The sequence below is a fragment of the Babylonia areolata genome, chromosome 2, assembly GCF_041734735.1.
Source record: "Babylonia areolata isolate BAREFJ2019XMU chromosome 2, ASM4173473v1, whole genome shotgun sequence".
Classification (NCBI taxonomy): Eukaryota; Metazoa; Mollusca; class Gastropoda; order Neogastropoda; family Buccinidae; genus Babylonia; species Babylonia areolata.
In genome coordinates this window covers 4,974,752-4,990,979 of record NC_134877.1, presented here as the reverse complement: position 1 = coordinate 4,990,979, position 16,228 = coordinate 4,974,752, and the positions used below count along the sequence as shown (strand labels likewise).

Below are 16,228 nucleotides of genomic sequence, written 5' to 3'. Positions count from 1 at the left end.
ACATATGCTTTAATTTGTTTGGTGTTTTTTTTTTTTTCAAGTTTGAAACATACACTGTTTACAGTTCTTGCTCTTTGTGTGTGTGTGTGTGTGTTTGTGTTTGTGTGTGTGTGTGTGTGTGTGTGTGTGTATACTGACACAGTGTGAATAGATGTTGACCTGAAGAACACACACACACACCATGCAGCAAGAAAATACCTCTTTGAAGTTGTCAAACGCTGACAGAATAATGTCATGTCCTCCGCTCACCAGACACACCGCCGCCAAGAGTTCCAGGACTAAGGCTTTGGTTCTGCACAATGAGCAACACCAACTCAAAAACAAATAACTGCAAGCATAGGTGGAAAAGAAAATCACCTACACACACACACACACACACACACACACACACGCATGAACACAATTCACACACACACACGCATGCACACACACACACACAAACACACACATACGCACACATAAACATTTGCACGCACGCACGCACACACTAACACACACATGCGCGCGCACACACAAACGCATGCACACCCTCACACACACACTTACGCATGTAAAAAACACATGCAAATAAATGACAACTCCCTCTCCCTCACGCTGTGTACATGCCAGCTTCTCAACAGCTCTGGACATGTTTTCTGCCTTGCAAGATACAGTGTTGTGAGAGGGGGTCTGAACTTTGGAACTTTTTTTTTTAATCGCAATAAACTCATATAATCTTAACAGTCCAACAACAACAACAACAAAGAAAAAATACACACACACACACACACACACACACACCTGTAATTTCCTGTAACTGTATTTAGAGGGTTTTTTGTTACACACACACACACACACACACACACCTGTAATTTCCTGTAACTGTATTTTAGAGGGTTTTTTTGTTTTGTTTTTCTTCCAAATTTCACCCACATTTTTACGCTCATTTGCCCAGTTTCCCCCAACCCTCCATTCATCCACATCTCCCACCCCTTCTAACCGATAATACTGAGATGTATTCATAAATACTTTAACAAAATGTCTTCAATCACCGATATGTGTGACAGGACATTAAACAAAACAAAAACACACACACACACACACACACACACACACACACACACACACATCATATACACCCACAACTATGCGGTTAATAAAAAAAAAAAAGACATGAGACTGACCGTAAGCTCCTGTGGTTGAGACTGAGGGCTATGCAGTTGATGGCGTGTCTGTGAGCTATCACCAGGTTGAACCCGTACTGAAACACACACGCACAAGTTGCCAACACCACATAATATCACCAGGTTGAACACACACACATACACACACACACACACACACACACACACACACACATACACACAGAATTGTGAGCATTGATCTATAGCAGCGTTAGAGAAATACCATAGCTGACTCCGATCCGAGTCGGCCTCAGTGTTATTAACAACGTTGTATGCTTAAGTCAGCCGTTGTCAAGTACGATATTAAAATACAACAGACAAAGAAACAAAACAAACACAGACACACACACACACACACACACACACACACACACAAACACAAGCAAACACCTGCAATGGAAGTCATCTTTGCTCGCATAAAATCATACACATCTCAACAGTAAAGTGTTCGTCACTGATTCAAGACACTCATTACATAAAACACACACACACACACACACTCTCTCTCTCTCTCTCTCTCACACTGACACACACACACAAACTCAACACTCCCGCATACTCTCACACCTCACACTCTCTCTCTCTCTCCCCAACCCTCTCCCCTTCTCCCTCCCTCCCTCCCTCCCCACCTGGTGGTTCATGATGGCGCGCAGACACATGATGCAGACGTGGACGTCGTCGCGGGCCTCCCCCATGTTCAGCTTGCTGCTGTACTTGGCTGCCCGCGGCGACCCGATGGTGTTCACCCGGCGCAGGTAGTGCCGCGGGTTGCGGCTCAGCCCAGAGTCCAGGCTGGCCGTCTTCTCGTTGTTCAGCAGCTGCTCCCGCCTGCAACAGCCACGCAGTCTACATGCTGGCTTTTTAGCACTTTTTAGCACAGGAACGGGTCAGGTTGCTGTTGTCTTTTCTTCTTCTTCTTCTTCTTCTTCTTCTTCGTTCGTGGGCTGCAACTCCCACGTTCACTCGTATGCACACGAGTGGGCTTTTACGTGTATGACCGTTTTTACCCCACCATGTAGGCAGCCATACTCCGTTTTCGGGGGTGTGCATGCTGGGTATGTTCTTGTTTCCATAACCCATCGAACGCTGACATGGATTACAGAATCTTTAACGTGCGTATTTGATCTTCTGCTTGCATATACACACGAAGGGGTTTCAGGCAACAGCAGGTCTGCACATATGTTGACCTGGGAGATCGTAAAAATCTCCACCCTTCACCCACCAGACGCCGTCACCGTGATTCGAACCCGGGACCCTCAGATTGACAGTCCAACGCTTTAACCACTCGGCGCCCATCTGCTGTTGTCTTTTGGTTTTGTTGTTGTTTTTTCAACATGATTGTGTTGTTTTTGACTTGATTGTAGTGAAGATGGAAGACATTATGGAGAGTTTGCAGTCCCACTTTCATTCAGTTTTTGTGGAGACTCCCTGGTTATTTTTAGCGAGAACCGCATGCGCATCTCCATTACCTGTTTTTTTCTGGTCACCAAAAGGCTAAAAATTTCCTCGTGAAAATCGCTGTTCTGACTAAAAGGATTTTTTAACATTTGCAGTGACTATTTTTGCAAGTTTTCAAGACATTATTTTTTGTTTGATACTGATGCCCATTATTTGCTTTAGTGATTTAGTCTTCTATGTTCACTTTGAGCGTGTTTTTTTTGTCACATTTCTGCCATTTCATATTTGAACTGGGAAGTGGGGCTGGATCGGACACACCCTCAGGAAGCCAGCGTCCAGCATCACACGCCAAGCCCTGACCTGGAACCCGCAGGGAAAGAGGAAGAGAGGCCGGCCTCGCAACAGCTGGAGGCGAGATACCGAGGCAGAGCTGAAGCAGCAAGGGACCAACTGGACTGGAATGGCCAGAACAGCCCAGAACAGAGTGCGATGGCGAGGGGTCGTCGATGGCCTATGCTCCACCAGGAGCGATGGGCAAAATGAATGAATGATATTTGAACTGATCCATTTATAAACTCTGCCAAAAAGTTGACCTAACACAGGCAGTGCAAACTCAGGAAAGCTAGTTACAGTGGTGGGCTGCTCATGATGTCATATGACCTACTTCTCACTCTGCAAGCAACAGAAGGCCCACCACTAAAGCAGGCCTGCAAACCCTCCCTATCATGCAAGAATGGACAGGAATGAACCTGGTGGAATCCTATAGATCTCTAGGCTGAGGATAGAGACAGGTGGAGGGGAATGGTGGCGTTGTCTTCACTGGTGCCCAAACGACGCCAATATAAGTCATGGGATAGGTAAAGAAAGTGAATGAGGATGGTTAACATGAACGTTATGGAGATTATGATCACGTGAAATGTTACAGGGACGGTGATGGCATGAATGTCATGAGGATGGTGCCGGCCACTGATGTGACACGGATGGTAAAAACATGAACATTATCTTACTGATGAACAGCTTGTTCCCCCACACCCCCGCCTGGAACAAACCACGCAGTCTACACCAACTGCTTTTAGGGACTGACAGGAATGCTTTGTTCTGATTTTCTTCATGTTTCTGTGGTTGTTGTTGGTTTGATTCTGTTCTGCTCTCATGTTACCATCACCCTCATGGCATTAGATGAATAACCATCCTCATGACACGAACTAAATAGCCATCTTCATGACATTAACGTTATCATCGTCTTCATGAAACTGATGTAATCACCGTCTTCATGAGACTGGTACTATCCCTATCCTCATGACTCCAATGCTGTCGTCATCCTCGTGACAATGTTCTCACCATCCTAATGACATTCATTTTATCACCAACCTTGTCAGTTTTTAAAGTTATCACCATCCTCATGACATCTAATGTTATCAACATTCTTATGATGTTAGTGTTATTCATATCCTTATGACATTCACCTTACCACCCTCCTCATGACATTAATGTTATCACCACCACCACCCCCAAAAAAAAAAAAAAAAAAAAGTTATCACCACCCTCTTCATTTTAATGTTATCGCCATCATTATGATATTCATGTAATCACCCTCCTGGTGACATTTTACCACCATCCTCATGACATTCATGTTAGCACCATCCTCGTGGCATTCATGTTAGCACCATCCTGACTACGTTCGTGTTGTCGTCATCCTCATGACATCCATGTTGTCATCATCCTCATGACATCCATGTTGTCGCCATCCTTGTTACATCCATGTTGTCGCCATCCTCATGACATCCGTGTTGTCACCACCTTCGTGACATTCATGTTGTCGCCATCCTCATGACATCCGTGTTGTCACCACCTTCGTGACATTCATGTTGTCGCCGTCCTCGTGACATCCGTGTTGTCACCACCTTTGTGACATTCATGTTGTCGCCATCCTCATGACATCCATGTTGTCACCACCTTCGTGGCATTCATGTTGTCGCCATCCTCATGACATCCGTGTTGTCACCACCTTCGTGACATTCATGTTGTCACCATCCTCATGACATCCGTGTTGTCACCATCCTCATGACATTCGTGTTGTCACCATCCTCATGACATCCGTGTTGTCACCACCTTCGTGACATTCCTGTTGTCACCATCCTCATGACATTCATGTTGTCACCATCCTCATGACATTTCGTGTTGCCACCATCCTCAAGACAGTAATGTAACTGCCATCCTCATGACATTCATGTTGTAACCGTCCTCGTGGTATCCATGCTGTCAACCTCCTTGTGATATTCATGTTGTCACCCTCCTCATGATGTTCACGTTGTCACCATCCCTCATCAGTATAATACAGAATGCAAGCCCCAAATTCTCTTGACTTTATGGATGGAATGGTACAACAGGCAACAGCAATGCAAAACCAAACAAAACCGAAATGGGGTGAGAGAAAGGAAAAGCTAGTCTCCTAATATCAATATGCTTCATCTCTTTATTCTTAGTGAAGCTCAGTCTTATTTAAATGCCAACAGGACTTTGTAATCAGACTTTGTTGTATACATGATTGTATGCCACTGATTAACTCACTCAGTACGGCCAGTCCTCTCTTCTCCTCTACACAGACCCCTCGGATGTCCAGTGGGTGTCTGAATGACCCAACCTTTAGCTTCCGTCGTCAGAATTGTGGTATTCTTTGTCAACATTCACCTCTTCAGTATAAGAGCCTTCCGCTTGCAATATTTTGATAATAATAATAATAATAATGGATACTTATATAGCACACTATCCAGAAATCTGCTCTAGGTGCTTTACAAAAACGCTTTTGATAACATAAAACATTATATCTATGTTACATACACACACCAAAATGTGACCACACACACACACACACGCACGCACGCACGTACGCGCACACACACACGCACGCACGCACACACACACACACACTGCATACATACATTTTAACATACATGTGTATCTAACAGCTACCCTAACAAATACGCACACATAGGCAGGCACAAACTTACATAAACAAACGCACACACAATACACATTCATATACATGCATGTAGTTGTGGACCTGCCACAATTGAACTTATTGCTGAGGGAAAAGGTGAGTTTTGAGACGAGATTTAAAAGATGCGAGGGAATCAGAGTGACGGAGGTTATCAGGGAGCTTGTTCCACGTCTTTGGCGATTGAAAAGAAAACGATCTGTGTCCATAGGTCTTACTTCTGACGTGAGGTATCCTGAGAAGTCGAGTATCAGAGGAAGAACGGAGCTGGCGAGACGGGGTATAGATATGGATGAGTTCAGAAAGATACTTGGGGCCAGATCCGTTGACTGCAGAAAAGGTCAGAGTGGATAGCTTATAGTCTATTCGATCAGAAACAGGCAACCAGTGGAGAGACTGAAGGAGAGGAGAAACATGGTCAAATTTAGAAGCTCTGCAAATGAGTCTGGCAGCGTTATTCTGAATTCGTTGGAGTCTGTCTAACAGGTATTTGGGAAGGCCGGCCAAAAGAGAGTTGCAGTAATCCAATCTTGAGAGAACCAGAGAGCATACAAGTGTCTTGGTTGCATCGGTTGAGAGATAGTGGCGGATAGAGCTGATTCTACGCAGTTCCAAATAGGCAACTTTACAGATATTCGAAATGTGCTGTTGGAAGGAAAGAGACTGGTCCAGGATTACACCAAGACTGCGAACAGAGGGAGAAAGTGAAACAGGTGTGCTATTGATCAGAACAGAGTCAGGAAAGGAAGGATGTTGACGAAACTTCTTTGGACAGGTTATCATCAATTCAGTCTTATCATCATTTAATTGCAGCTTGTTGAGAGTCATCCAGTCCTTTAGGCCAGCAATGCACTCCTGTGTTTGAGTCACCAGTGCATCAAATTCAGCTATGGAAGCCGACTGATAAAGTTGTGTGTCATCAGCAAAGCTCTCATGCGACATCGCATGATGACTGATGACATCCGACACAGGAGCCGCATACAGCACGAAAAGAACAGGACCTAGGACGGACCCTTGTGGGACACCATATTTCAAGGCAGATATTCTAGAGTATGTACCATTTACACACACTTTCTGTCTACGATCCGACAGGTAAGACGTGATCCATGCTAGTGCAGTGTCACGAATACCAAAGGAAGTTTTAAGTCATTTTGATGATGGTAATTGGGGTGAAACGCTGTTAACGTCGTCTCTTTCGCCGTTCGTATGGAGAGAGTTAACTAAGTCTGCAGTGTTTGAACGTCTCCTTTCAGATCTCCTTCCCTGCTTTCATTCAAATAAAACAAAAAAAAGAAGACACTCCGGGGGGGTGGGGGGGGGGGGTTCTCGGTTTGTATTTCCTTGCAAAAAAGGTTCTATCAAAGTTTTTGTGGGCTTTTTTTTTGTGCACACTGTGAAATATGATCATTTATACTGGTTAAAAACTTTTTTGTGTGTGTTTCTTTGTGTGTGTGTGTGTGTGTGTGTGTGCACACAGAGTGAAATGTTTTTGATTCTTTTGATTCTTCTTTTTTTTCTTTCTTTTTTTCTTTCTTTTTTTTTTTTTTTTTTTTTTTTTTTTTTGTCCATTGAGTGGATGGGGGTGGGGGGGGGGGGGGGAACACTGAAAGAAAAGCGTCAACGTGACTGACCTCATGACAACCTGTGTAAACGACAAGTAGTCCACCAAGACGTCCAGCCCCTGGTTGTCTTCACTCAGGAACTCCCTCACCCACCTGCACAGGTGAACCAACAACATGACTCGTTCCACTTAACATTACACCACACACACACAGCTGCAGGTGCAAACATCAAACGCTTCCCTGCGGATTCAGTGATCTCTTCATAAAACAACCAGTCGGGGATAATTCTACGCCTCAGTAGGCAAAGAACAAGAGATCAGCTTCACTTAAACGCACGACACTTACATGAGCACACACACACACACACACACACACACACACACACACTTAAGGGCACAGACGCACATGTACACAACAATACGAGCGAGCGAGAGTGTGAGTACTGGGTGGGGAGTGTGGGTGGGGTAGATGCGTGTGTGTGCGCATGTTTGTGTATACACTTGTGTGTGTGTGTGTGTGTGTGTGCTTGTATGTGCATGCATGTGTGTCTATATGCATGCATGCAAGTGCGTGTATGTATGGCAGATGTGTAACCCACAAATTAAGCCTAAGATTTAAGAACCCAAACAGATAAGGTTGTGTGCAAGACAGGGAAACAGGCAGGGATCCAACACACACACAACAGAATACAGCTGGCATGGCCAGGGACTACAACCACAGTTTCCCACCATGGGCCACAGCCCTTACTGCAGCAGTGTGCTAAATGGGCCTTGGGTTCATTTGTGCTTCTTCACAGAACCAAGTAAAAAAAAAAACAAACTATTAAACTGAAATTGAAGACAATAAATTGAAACATCCACATATATGGACATATATATATATATATATATATATGCTGCAACAGTGCAGCTAACATACTTTATTCGAGGGGAAGTTTGGAGAAGATGCATAATCCAAGCGTGGATATATGCATGCATACTTGAGGCATTTGTTATGCAATGCCTATGTTACCAAGGCCAAAGTATCTACCAAGCGTCACCGTTTGCTAATCTGACACGGTGACAAATTATGAAGAATAAAAACAAAACACACACAATGACAATGTGTTTAAATATAATAAAGAACCAACACAATGGAAACTATAATTTAGTATAAATAGTGAAACATAATGAAATGAAATAAAATGAAATAGAAAAAGATTAACACTCACTCAATGTGGTTTGTCCGAAGAGAAATCTCAAGATCACGTAAGACCTGAGTTGAGGTGGAGTCCCCCAGCATCTTCCGCTTCTGAGATATAAAATCATTTACATTATTTGACAAATCATACCCCCTGTGACATATCACATGATAAAACTATTTACATGATAAGGGCATATTCATACCCCATTACATATCACATTATTAAATCATTCACATTATTATATCATACCTCACTGCAAATACATTCTAAAAATTATTTACATTATGTGACATACCATAACCCATTAATTACACATCACATCATTTCAAAGTACATTGTATATCATATATTTTGCAAAGTGTTACACTGCACTGAAATATTACATAATAAACCGTATGAAATATCTTACATTATCTTCAAATGCATTATTTTTTGTAAGGTATATGTCTATATATACATAAGTGCATGTATACAAGTGTGTTCCTTTTCTCTCTTTGATGTGTACACATGCAAGATAGTGTATCTTTAAGCCTAACAGCAAAAAAAAAAAAAAAGAAGAATTTAAACATATACCCATTTCCGATGTGTCTGTCTTTGCGATTGATTCTTGCATAAATTTTCTTCAATTTCTCTTTGGCACACATCAACAAAGCCTAGTCTAGATGTTTTTTGTTTGTTTGGTTGGGTTTTTTTTGTTGTTGTTGTTGTTTTTTTCAAGTCAAAGTGACCAACAAACTTAAGATTAATATGACTGTGTTCATTCAGCTCTTCCACGGGCACCTCCCTATGACTCCCTTCTCACTTTTCTTCCCCAAAGCCTCCATTTCTCTTTCTCTAAACATATATATATATATGTACATCCTCCACTCTCTTCTTTTTAGGGTTTCCAGGGCTTTTTTTTTTTCCCCATTTCCTGTGCTGCACATATTTTTTGTAAAGGGTGTGTCTAAAGTCTTTTTTGGGGAGGGCAGAAGGGGGGGGGAGGTGCTGACTGCAAACACAAACACGCACACACGCACACACATGCACGCACACACGCATGCGCACACGCGCACGCGCACACACACACACACACATGACATGACAAGTACTGGCAGACAGCAGTACAAACTGAGCAACAGAGACAGACTCAGTCAAGACACCAGAGGTCCTTGGAGCCTCTCTTTGGCCCCCCCCCCCACCCCCACCCCCGCCCCACCACCACCCCCAACCCCCCCCCCTTTACTGACTGTACTACTCTCTCCTACACTGCCTTACCTTCCTTACTTCTACTACTATACTGTGAGGCTTCAGCCCCCCCAAAAACAAACACCCTGCACAGCTTTTTGACACTAACATCATCAGCTGGCTGGAATCTTTGCCCCCCCACCCCCAACCCACCCCCTCCCTGACCCCCCCTCCTCTCCTCTCCCTCCATATGTCCTCCCATAGCCTCATGCCCCTCTCACCCACCCATCCACCACTCCTCCTGGGGCTTCCTCCCTCCCCTTGTCCCTCTCTCTCCCTCTCTCTCTCTCTCTCTCTTTCTTCCCTGCTGTTGTAACTGCTCACCTGCATCACTCTGCCTTTTACCTGGAGGGGAGGGGAGGGTGGAGGTTGGGGGGAAGGGGGGGAGGGGTGGAGGGAGGAAGGAAGCAGGTGCCCCGGAAGTGTAACAGGCACTGTCAGCAGCACCCCTCCCACCTCCATCCATCCCACCCACCCACCCCCCAACATCATCTCCATTTCCTCTTACCTTCCACCCTGCCACATACTACTACCCCCTTATATACTGTACAGTCAAGTCAACCATCTGGTGCAGGTATGTTTGGGACCCTCTCCCACCCCCCACAATGCTCCACCTACCCTTACCCACCCCCCTCCAACCTCTCCTCTCATCTACACAGCCTGTTGTTGTACTGGAAGGGAAAAGGGGAGAGGGGGGGGGGAGAGAGAGAGAGAGAGAAGAGAGAGAGAAAGGAGAAGAGAAAAGCTGTCAGCACTAACAGGATGTTTTATCTTCCCCACCCCCCACCCCCAACACCCCTCCACCCCCCTTTTTTTTTTTTTTTTTTCTTTTTTTTTTCCATAGTGAGGAACTGTCCTCCTGTCTGTGGTGTGTGTGTGTGTGTGTGTGTGTGTGTGTGAGTTCTCCTGCACTTTTGTCTAACTTAAGTGCTACTTGTGTTACTTTTTGCGGTCCCTGGAATAATTGTTTGCACTCATGTCTCTGCTGGCTCAACACTTGTCTTTTTTTTCTTTTCTTTTTTTTTTTTTCCTGCCCTCTTTCCTCTGTTTACGTGACTGGTTGGTTTGTTGGTTGGTTGGTGGGTTGGTTGATTCTATTTATAACGTTTTCATCAAATTTTGCCTGCTGTGAACAACTCCATGGACATAAAAAAAAAATTTAAAAAAGCAAAGCATGAAGAACACAACATTAAACAAAACATTCTCTTAAAATCTTTACCACACATGAAAAATTACAAACTGCTTTCAATAGCAAGTTCTCATAATCTTATCTAATGTCTAAATGAAACAGAATACAAAATAACTCATTCATCGTATAAATATGAGCAAAGTTCACTGTCAGCTCGCTCTGATTCATGACAAACAACCAGCAATCGTTGTAGGGAACAAAATAAACCCTTCAGATGAATATAGACTACTCTCATCTGATGTTATGCTATTCTTTTCAAAGATGCTGTAATGCAGACAATGAATGCTGAAGTATCCAACTCATACTCTCAATCTACATAAATTCTGTGATCACATCCAATTCTTAAAAACATGGACAGAAGTTGCTGACAATGCTTCACAGTAAAACTGTTCTAAAATTACCGTTACTCTTAAGAGATTGAAATGAGTCATACCGATCATGATCGAATCTTCTTTTGCCTCTTGTCGAACTTATATGTTATAAATTGCTTCCTGACGGGCGCAATAGCCGAATGGTTAAAGCGTTGGACTTTCAATCTGAGGGTCCCGGGTTCAAATCTCGGTGACGGCGCCTGGTGGGTAAAGGGTGGAGATTTTTCCGATCTCCCAGGTCAACATATGTGCAGACCTGCTAGTGCCTGAACCCCCTTCGTGTGCATACGCAAGCAAAAGATCAAATACGCTCGTTAAAGATCCTGTAATCCATGTCAGCGTTCGGTGGGTTATGGAAACAAGTACATACCCAGCATGCACACCCCCGAAAGCGGAGTATGGCTGCCTACATGGCGGGATAAAAACAGTCATACACGTAAAAGCCCGCTCGTGTATATACGAGTGAACATGGGAGTTGCAGCCTACGAACAAAGAAGAAGAATTGCTTCCTTGCTTAAAATGAACTGATTGTTCAATCGCAAATGACAAATGAAACCCTTGTCTTTCTTTACATGTGATCTAGAGAGACAATATCCACTTATAAGATGAAAGACAAGGAAGGAAGGAAGGCAGACAAACTTGTATGGACAAAAAGAGACAGCTTCAGACAGGGACATAAAGAGAGAGACAGAGCACATGTGCTCATGCACACGCGCGTGCACGCACGCACACGCACGCAAGCACACAAACACACACACACACACACACACACACACACACACACTCAAATTACATGCATATATTCAATATATTTGAATATATATATATATACATATCATTTTTGACAGTCATGTAAGTAGTGTCTCATGCTGTTATTTCAAAATCAACTAATGCCCTCAAATATATCTTGTAAAAAAATATTTTTAAAAATTAAACACACATACACAACCATCAAGAATCACCCCCCAAAAGCAAACACAGAATGCACACTTCCATATACAAACAACACTTTCTACAGAAGACTCCTGAATTCCATGCTTCATTTGATTCAAAGAATCAAACCACAAACCACATTTTGTACAAGCACTCAAGGTTCACAAGACAACACAGGAAGAGAAATCAGTGCATCATCTATAGCCCACAAGCACAGTCAGACTAAACACACTTGCTAACTCATAAACACAATGCAACAATAGTCCACAAAGAAAGAGAGCATACTTAAGAAGCAAAAAAAACCAAAAAAAAACTAAACTAAAAAATCCAGTTCTAGATAATACTGCTGAAAAAAAAAATATATTCTTAATTTGCACAGAGACAGCAACTTAAAAAAAAGCAAATAAAATGCATTCATTAAAAAATATATAATTCTTTTTTTTCTTTTAAACAGAAAATGCTAATCAAAAGAGAGAAAGGAAGTCCCACACCTGATGATAAACAGATGAAGCTGTACATCCAAGATTAACCTGCGACCGAACTCGTTTCTGTGCATGTCTAATTAAAACCCAATCCATATCTTTGACCAGACTAGACACGCGTCAGCGGATGTGGGAGTATTCTCAGTTTCTTTATGATCATGTTTAGTCATTCAGTGATAAATAATTTGTCCATAATTTCAGATGTGCATGAATGGGAGTGAAAAGGAAAAAAAAAAAAAAAAAAGGAGGACAAGACCAAAGTCACACACACACACACACACACACACACACACTCATGTGCAGGCAAGTACCCACACACACTCACACAAACGGCATGCACAACACAAAAATAACGGATTCAATGGGGGAACAGAGGGTTGAGAGGGTAGGAGAGAGGGGGGTGGGGGGGTGTGAGGTGAAAAGATGGGAGGACAGTGGCAAAATAATAGGCCACAGCAGACAGAGCCAGATCACAAGAAAAGGCTCTAAACAGCAACACTTGTTAACACTGCTATCAGCAGGGCCTCTCTTTCTTCTCTCCAGCCACACGCACACCTTAGCTTCCCCTCACTGTAGGAAAATATCTATTCCACTTATCTCTCTCTCTCTCTCTCTCTCTCTCTCTCTTTCCACCTATCTCTCACTCCACCCACCCCCCTCTCTCTCTGTTACCACATCTCTTCCTCCCCCCCCCCCCCTCTCTCTCTCTCTCTCCGCCTATCTCCGTCTCTCTCTCTTTTCTACACCTATCTCCTCTCCTCTACCTTCATCCTCTCTCTAGTTATATATACATACATCCACATCCCCCCTCATCCCCTCTTTTATCCTGACCCCTCCTCTAATGGGGTGAGGGTTGGGGGGCTGTTAATCACTACCAGGGGCCCCTGGCTCTCTCTCTCTCTCTCACACACACACACACACACACACACACACACACACACTGAATGATAAATGATGGTAGCAAAGTGAACACAACACAACCTGGACAGTGCACAGGCAGGGAAGACCCCTGGCAATTAACCCCACAACCCTCCCCCCCCCCCACCCCCACCCCCCACCCACCCCACACACACACAAACACCCCCCACCACCCACAGCCAACACCTCCACTCTCCCCTTACCTCCCTTCCCACCCTATCTCTGCTTGCTTCCTCCTGTTCCCCAATCCCCCTTCACCCATACTCTCCCCCCCCCCCCCCCTGCGTTTGCATACCTCCCCCTCCCACTCCACCCTTGACCTCCTCATCGCTCCCCACCCCACCCAACCCCCCTCCGCACCCCTCCCCTCTGTTAACCTCAGTTTATACATCACACATTGTGTAATAACCACATTCCATCATGGCATGTTGATGTGCAAAGGTAGACAGCAAAAAACAAAAACAAAACAAACAAAAAAACAGAAACAAATGATTAATAAGAAAAAGAACAAAAAATATTACATATACAGGAGGTCCATTGTTATCCCAGTCTGGAGGTGAGTCACCAGATGGATTGGATTTTTTTTTTTTTTGAAGGGGGGGGGGGGTTGGGGGGTTATTTTTGTTTTGTTTTATTTGGAGTTTTTTGTGGGGTTTTTTGTTTTTTTTTGGTAGGTTTTATTATTCCTACCTCTGAGGCTCTCTTATCTCTACAGTCTGCTTATATGGTCTGCATGGCTGTATCATTTTGTTTCAAGCACTCAACAAAAATGGTCTTTCAGTACACACACACACACACACACACACCAAGGCTCATGCTCATGCATGCGCACGTTTGTTCTAAACACATCAGTGAATGTGTGCACGCATGCATGGGATCATGATAAGAACTGCAGCTTCCAAATATACAAATTCATACTTCAAAATATCTTCTTGGAGTTTTACTTTTGTGTTTGATCCTTTTAAAAAAAAATTTTTTTTTTCTTTCTTTTCCACCTTCTTTTTGGTTTCTTCATTCTTCCCTTCAATGTCGAAAAAGGTGAAATACAAAAAAAAAAAAAAAAAAAAAAACTGAGAGGGTAAGGGGATGGGAAGGGGTGGGGGGGGGGGAAAAAGGAGGCGGAAATCTTCAAAGAAACTGGAGTACCCAGGACAATCTTCCCCTCAAGATGAATATGAACCACTTCAGACCCCCTCTAGGTTCTAGAAACCCCCACACAACAGCTCAGTTTTGTCACTCAAGACAAAACAGGCCGAGAAGGTGCTTGAGACCCCCCCCCTTCTACCTCGGATCCACCTTCACCTGTGTTGTTAACAACACCACCAAACAGCCCCAGGATAACCCCCCCACAAAGAGCTACTGACAGCACTGATAAACATTATAGTGGAAAGATAACATTTTATTTTTGATGATGACCATAGAAAGAGAAAGAAAGAGATGGAAGAGGAAGACTTCTTTCTTTCTTTCTTTCTTTCTTCTTCTTCTTCTGCGTTCGTGGGCTGCAACTCCCACATCACTGGTATATACGGCTTTTACGTGTATGACCTTTTTTAACCCGCCATGTAGGCAGCCGTACTCCATTTTCGGGGGGTGAAGAGGAAGACTGACAGGTGGGACACCACAGCCTCAGGAGAGGCGCACACACACACACAGACAGACAAGGAAAGGCAGACATCTTCTCGAAAAACACAAAGACAGAGGAGGAGACAACACAGAGAGACAGACAGCCACAGACTGGAGAGACTGCTTATCAAGACCCAACAGCTAAGGAGAACCCCACAAAAGACCCAATGGAAACATTATACTGAAATGATAACTGTTTGAATAAAAATAATATATAATAAAAAAAATTTAAAATTTTTTAAAGCAATGATAACATTATATTGAAATGGGAACAGTTTTGTTCTGTTGTTTTTTTTTCAAATGATATGGGGATGGAGGAAACTGAGATGCAAAGGGGAGACTGACAGGAGAGAGAAACAGGAGAGACAGACACATAATAATAATAATAATAATGGATACTTATATAGCACACTATCCAGAAATCTGCTCTAGGTGCTTTACAAAAACGCTTTGTTAACATAAAACATTACATCTACGTTACATACACACACCAAAATATGACTACAAACACACACACACACACACACACACACACACACATACACACACACACATGCACGCACGCACGCATGCGCACGCGCACACACACACACACACACACACACACTGCATACATACATTTTAACAATACATGTGTATCTAACAGCTACCCTAACACATACACACACACAGGCAGGCACAAACTTACATAAACAGGAGGAAATAAAAGGCAGAACTTTTTTCTCTTTTTTTTTTTTTTTAACAAAGAGAGGGAGGAAACAGAACACACAGAGACAGACAGACAGACACAGACTGGACGAAAGACCACTTATCTTCCAGTTTCTAACTCAATCTGACCCACAGGGCTTTCGGAAACACCCTTCCCTGAATTTCTCTATCTGACATAAGCACTATTTTTTGTATGTCGCATTCGTCATTCAGTTCAAAGAACCTTTTCGGTTGTTGTTAGAAAAACCCATCGCCGTGCCCACCCCTACCCCCCCCCCCCACCCCCCTTCCACACCCATGTGGTGACTGTTGCTGTCCCATCCCACCCACCCAATCCCTTATTTATCAATGAAGCAGGAAATCATAATACAAACATCTATAGTATAATTATACCCAACCCTAAACCGAGAGAATGAGGGGGGAGGAGAGAGAATGAGGGGGGAGGAGAGAGAAGAGAATGAGGGGGGAGGAGA

The 16,228-nt window shown here is 43.6% G+C and overlaps 1 protein-coding gene across 1 annotated transcript in view; it reads right to left on the bottom strand.

The window, feature by feature from the left end:
* The window catches only part of LOC143296767 (formin-like protein), a 79,077-nt gene that overhangs the window by 36,754 nt on the left and 26,095 nt on the right, over window positions 1-16,228 (bottom strand). Inside the window, exons 6-10 of the mRNA XM_076608820.1 lie at window positions 8,332-8,411; window positions 7,191-7,274; window positions 1,793-1,991; window positions 1,164-1,240; window positions 199-292 (exon numbers count right to left, since the gene is read on the bottom strand). Coding sequence (XP_076464935.1) covers window positions 199-292; window positions 1,164-1,240; window positions 1,793-1,991; window positions 7,191-7,274; window positions 8,332-8,411 — 534 coding nt within the window. The remainder of the gene's footprint in view (window positions 1-198; window positions 293-1,163; window positions 1,241-1,792; window positions 1,992-7,190; window positions 7,275-8,331; window positions 8,412-16,228) is intronic.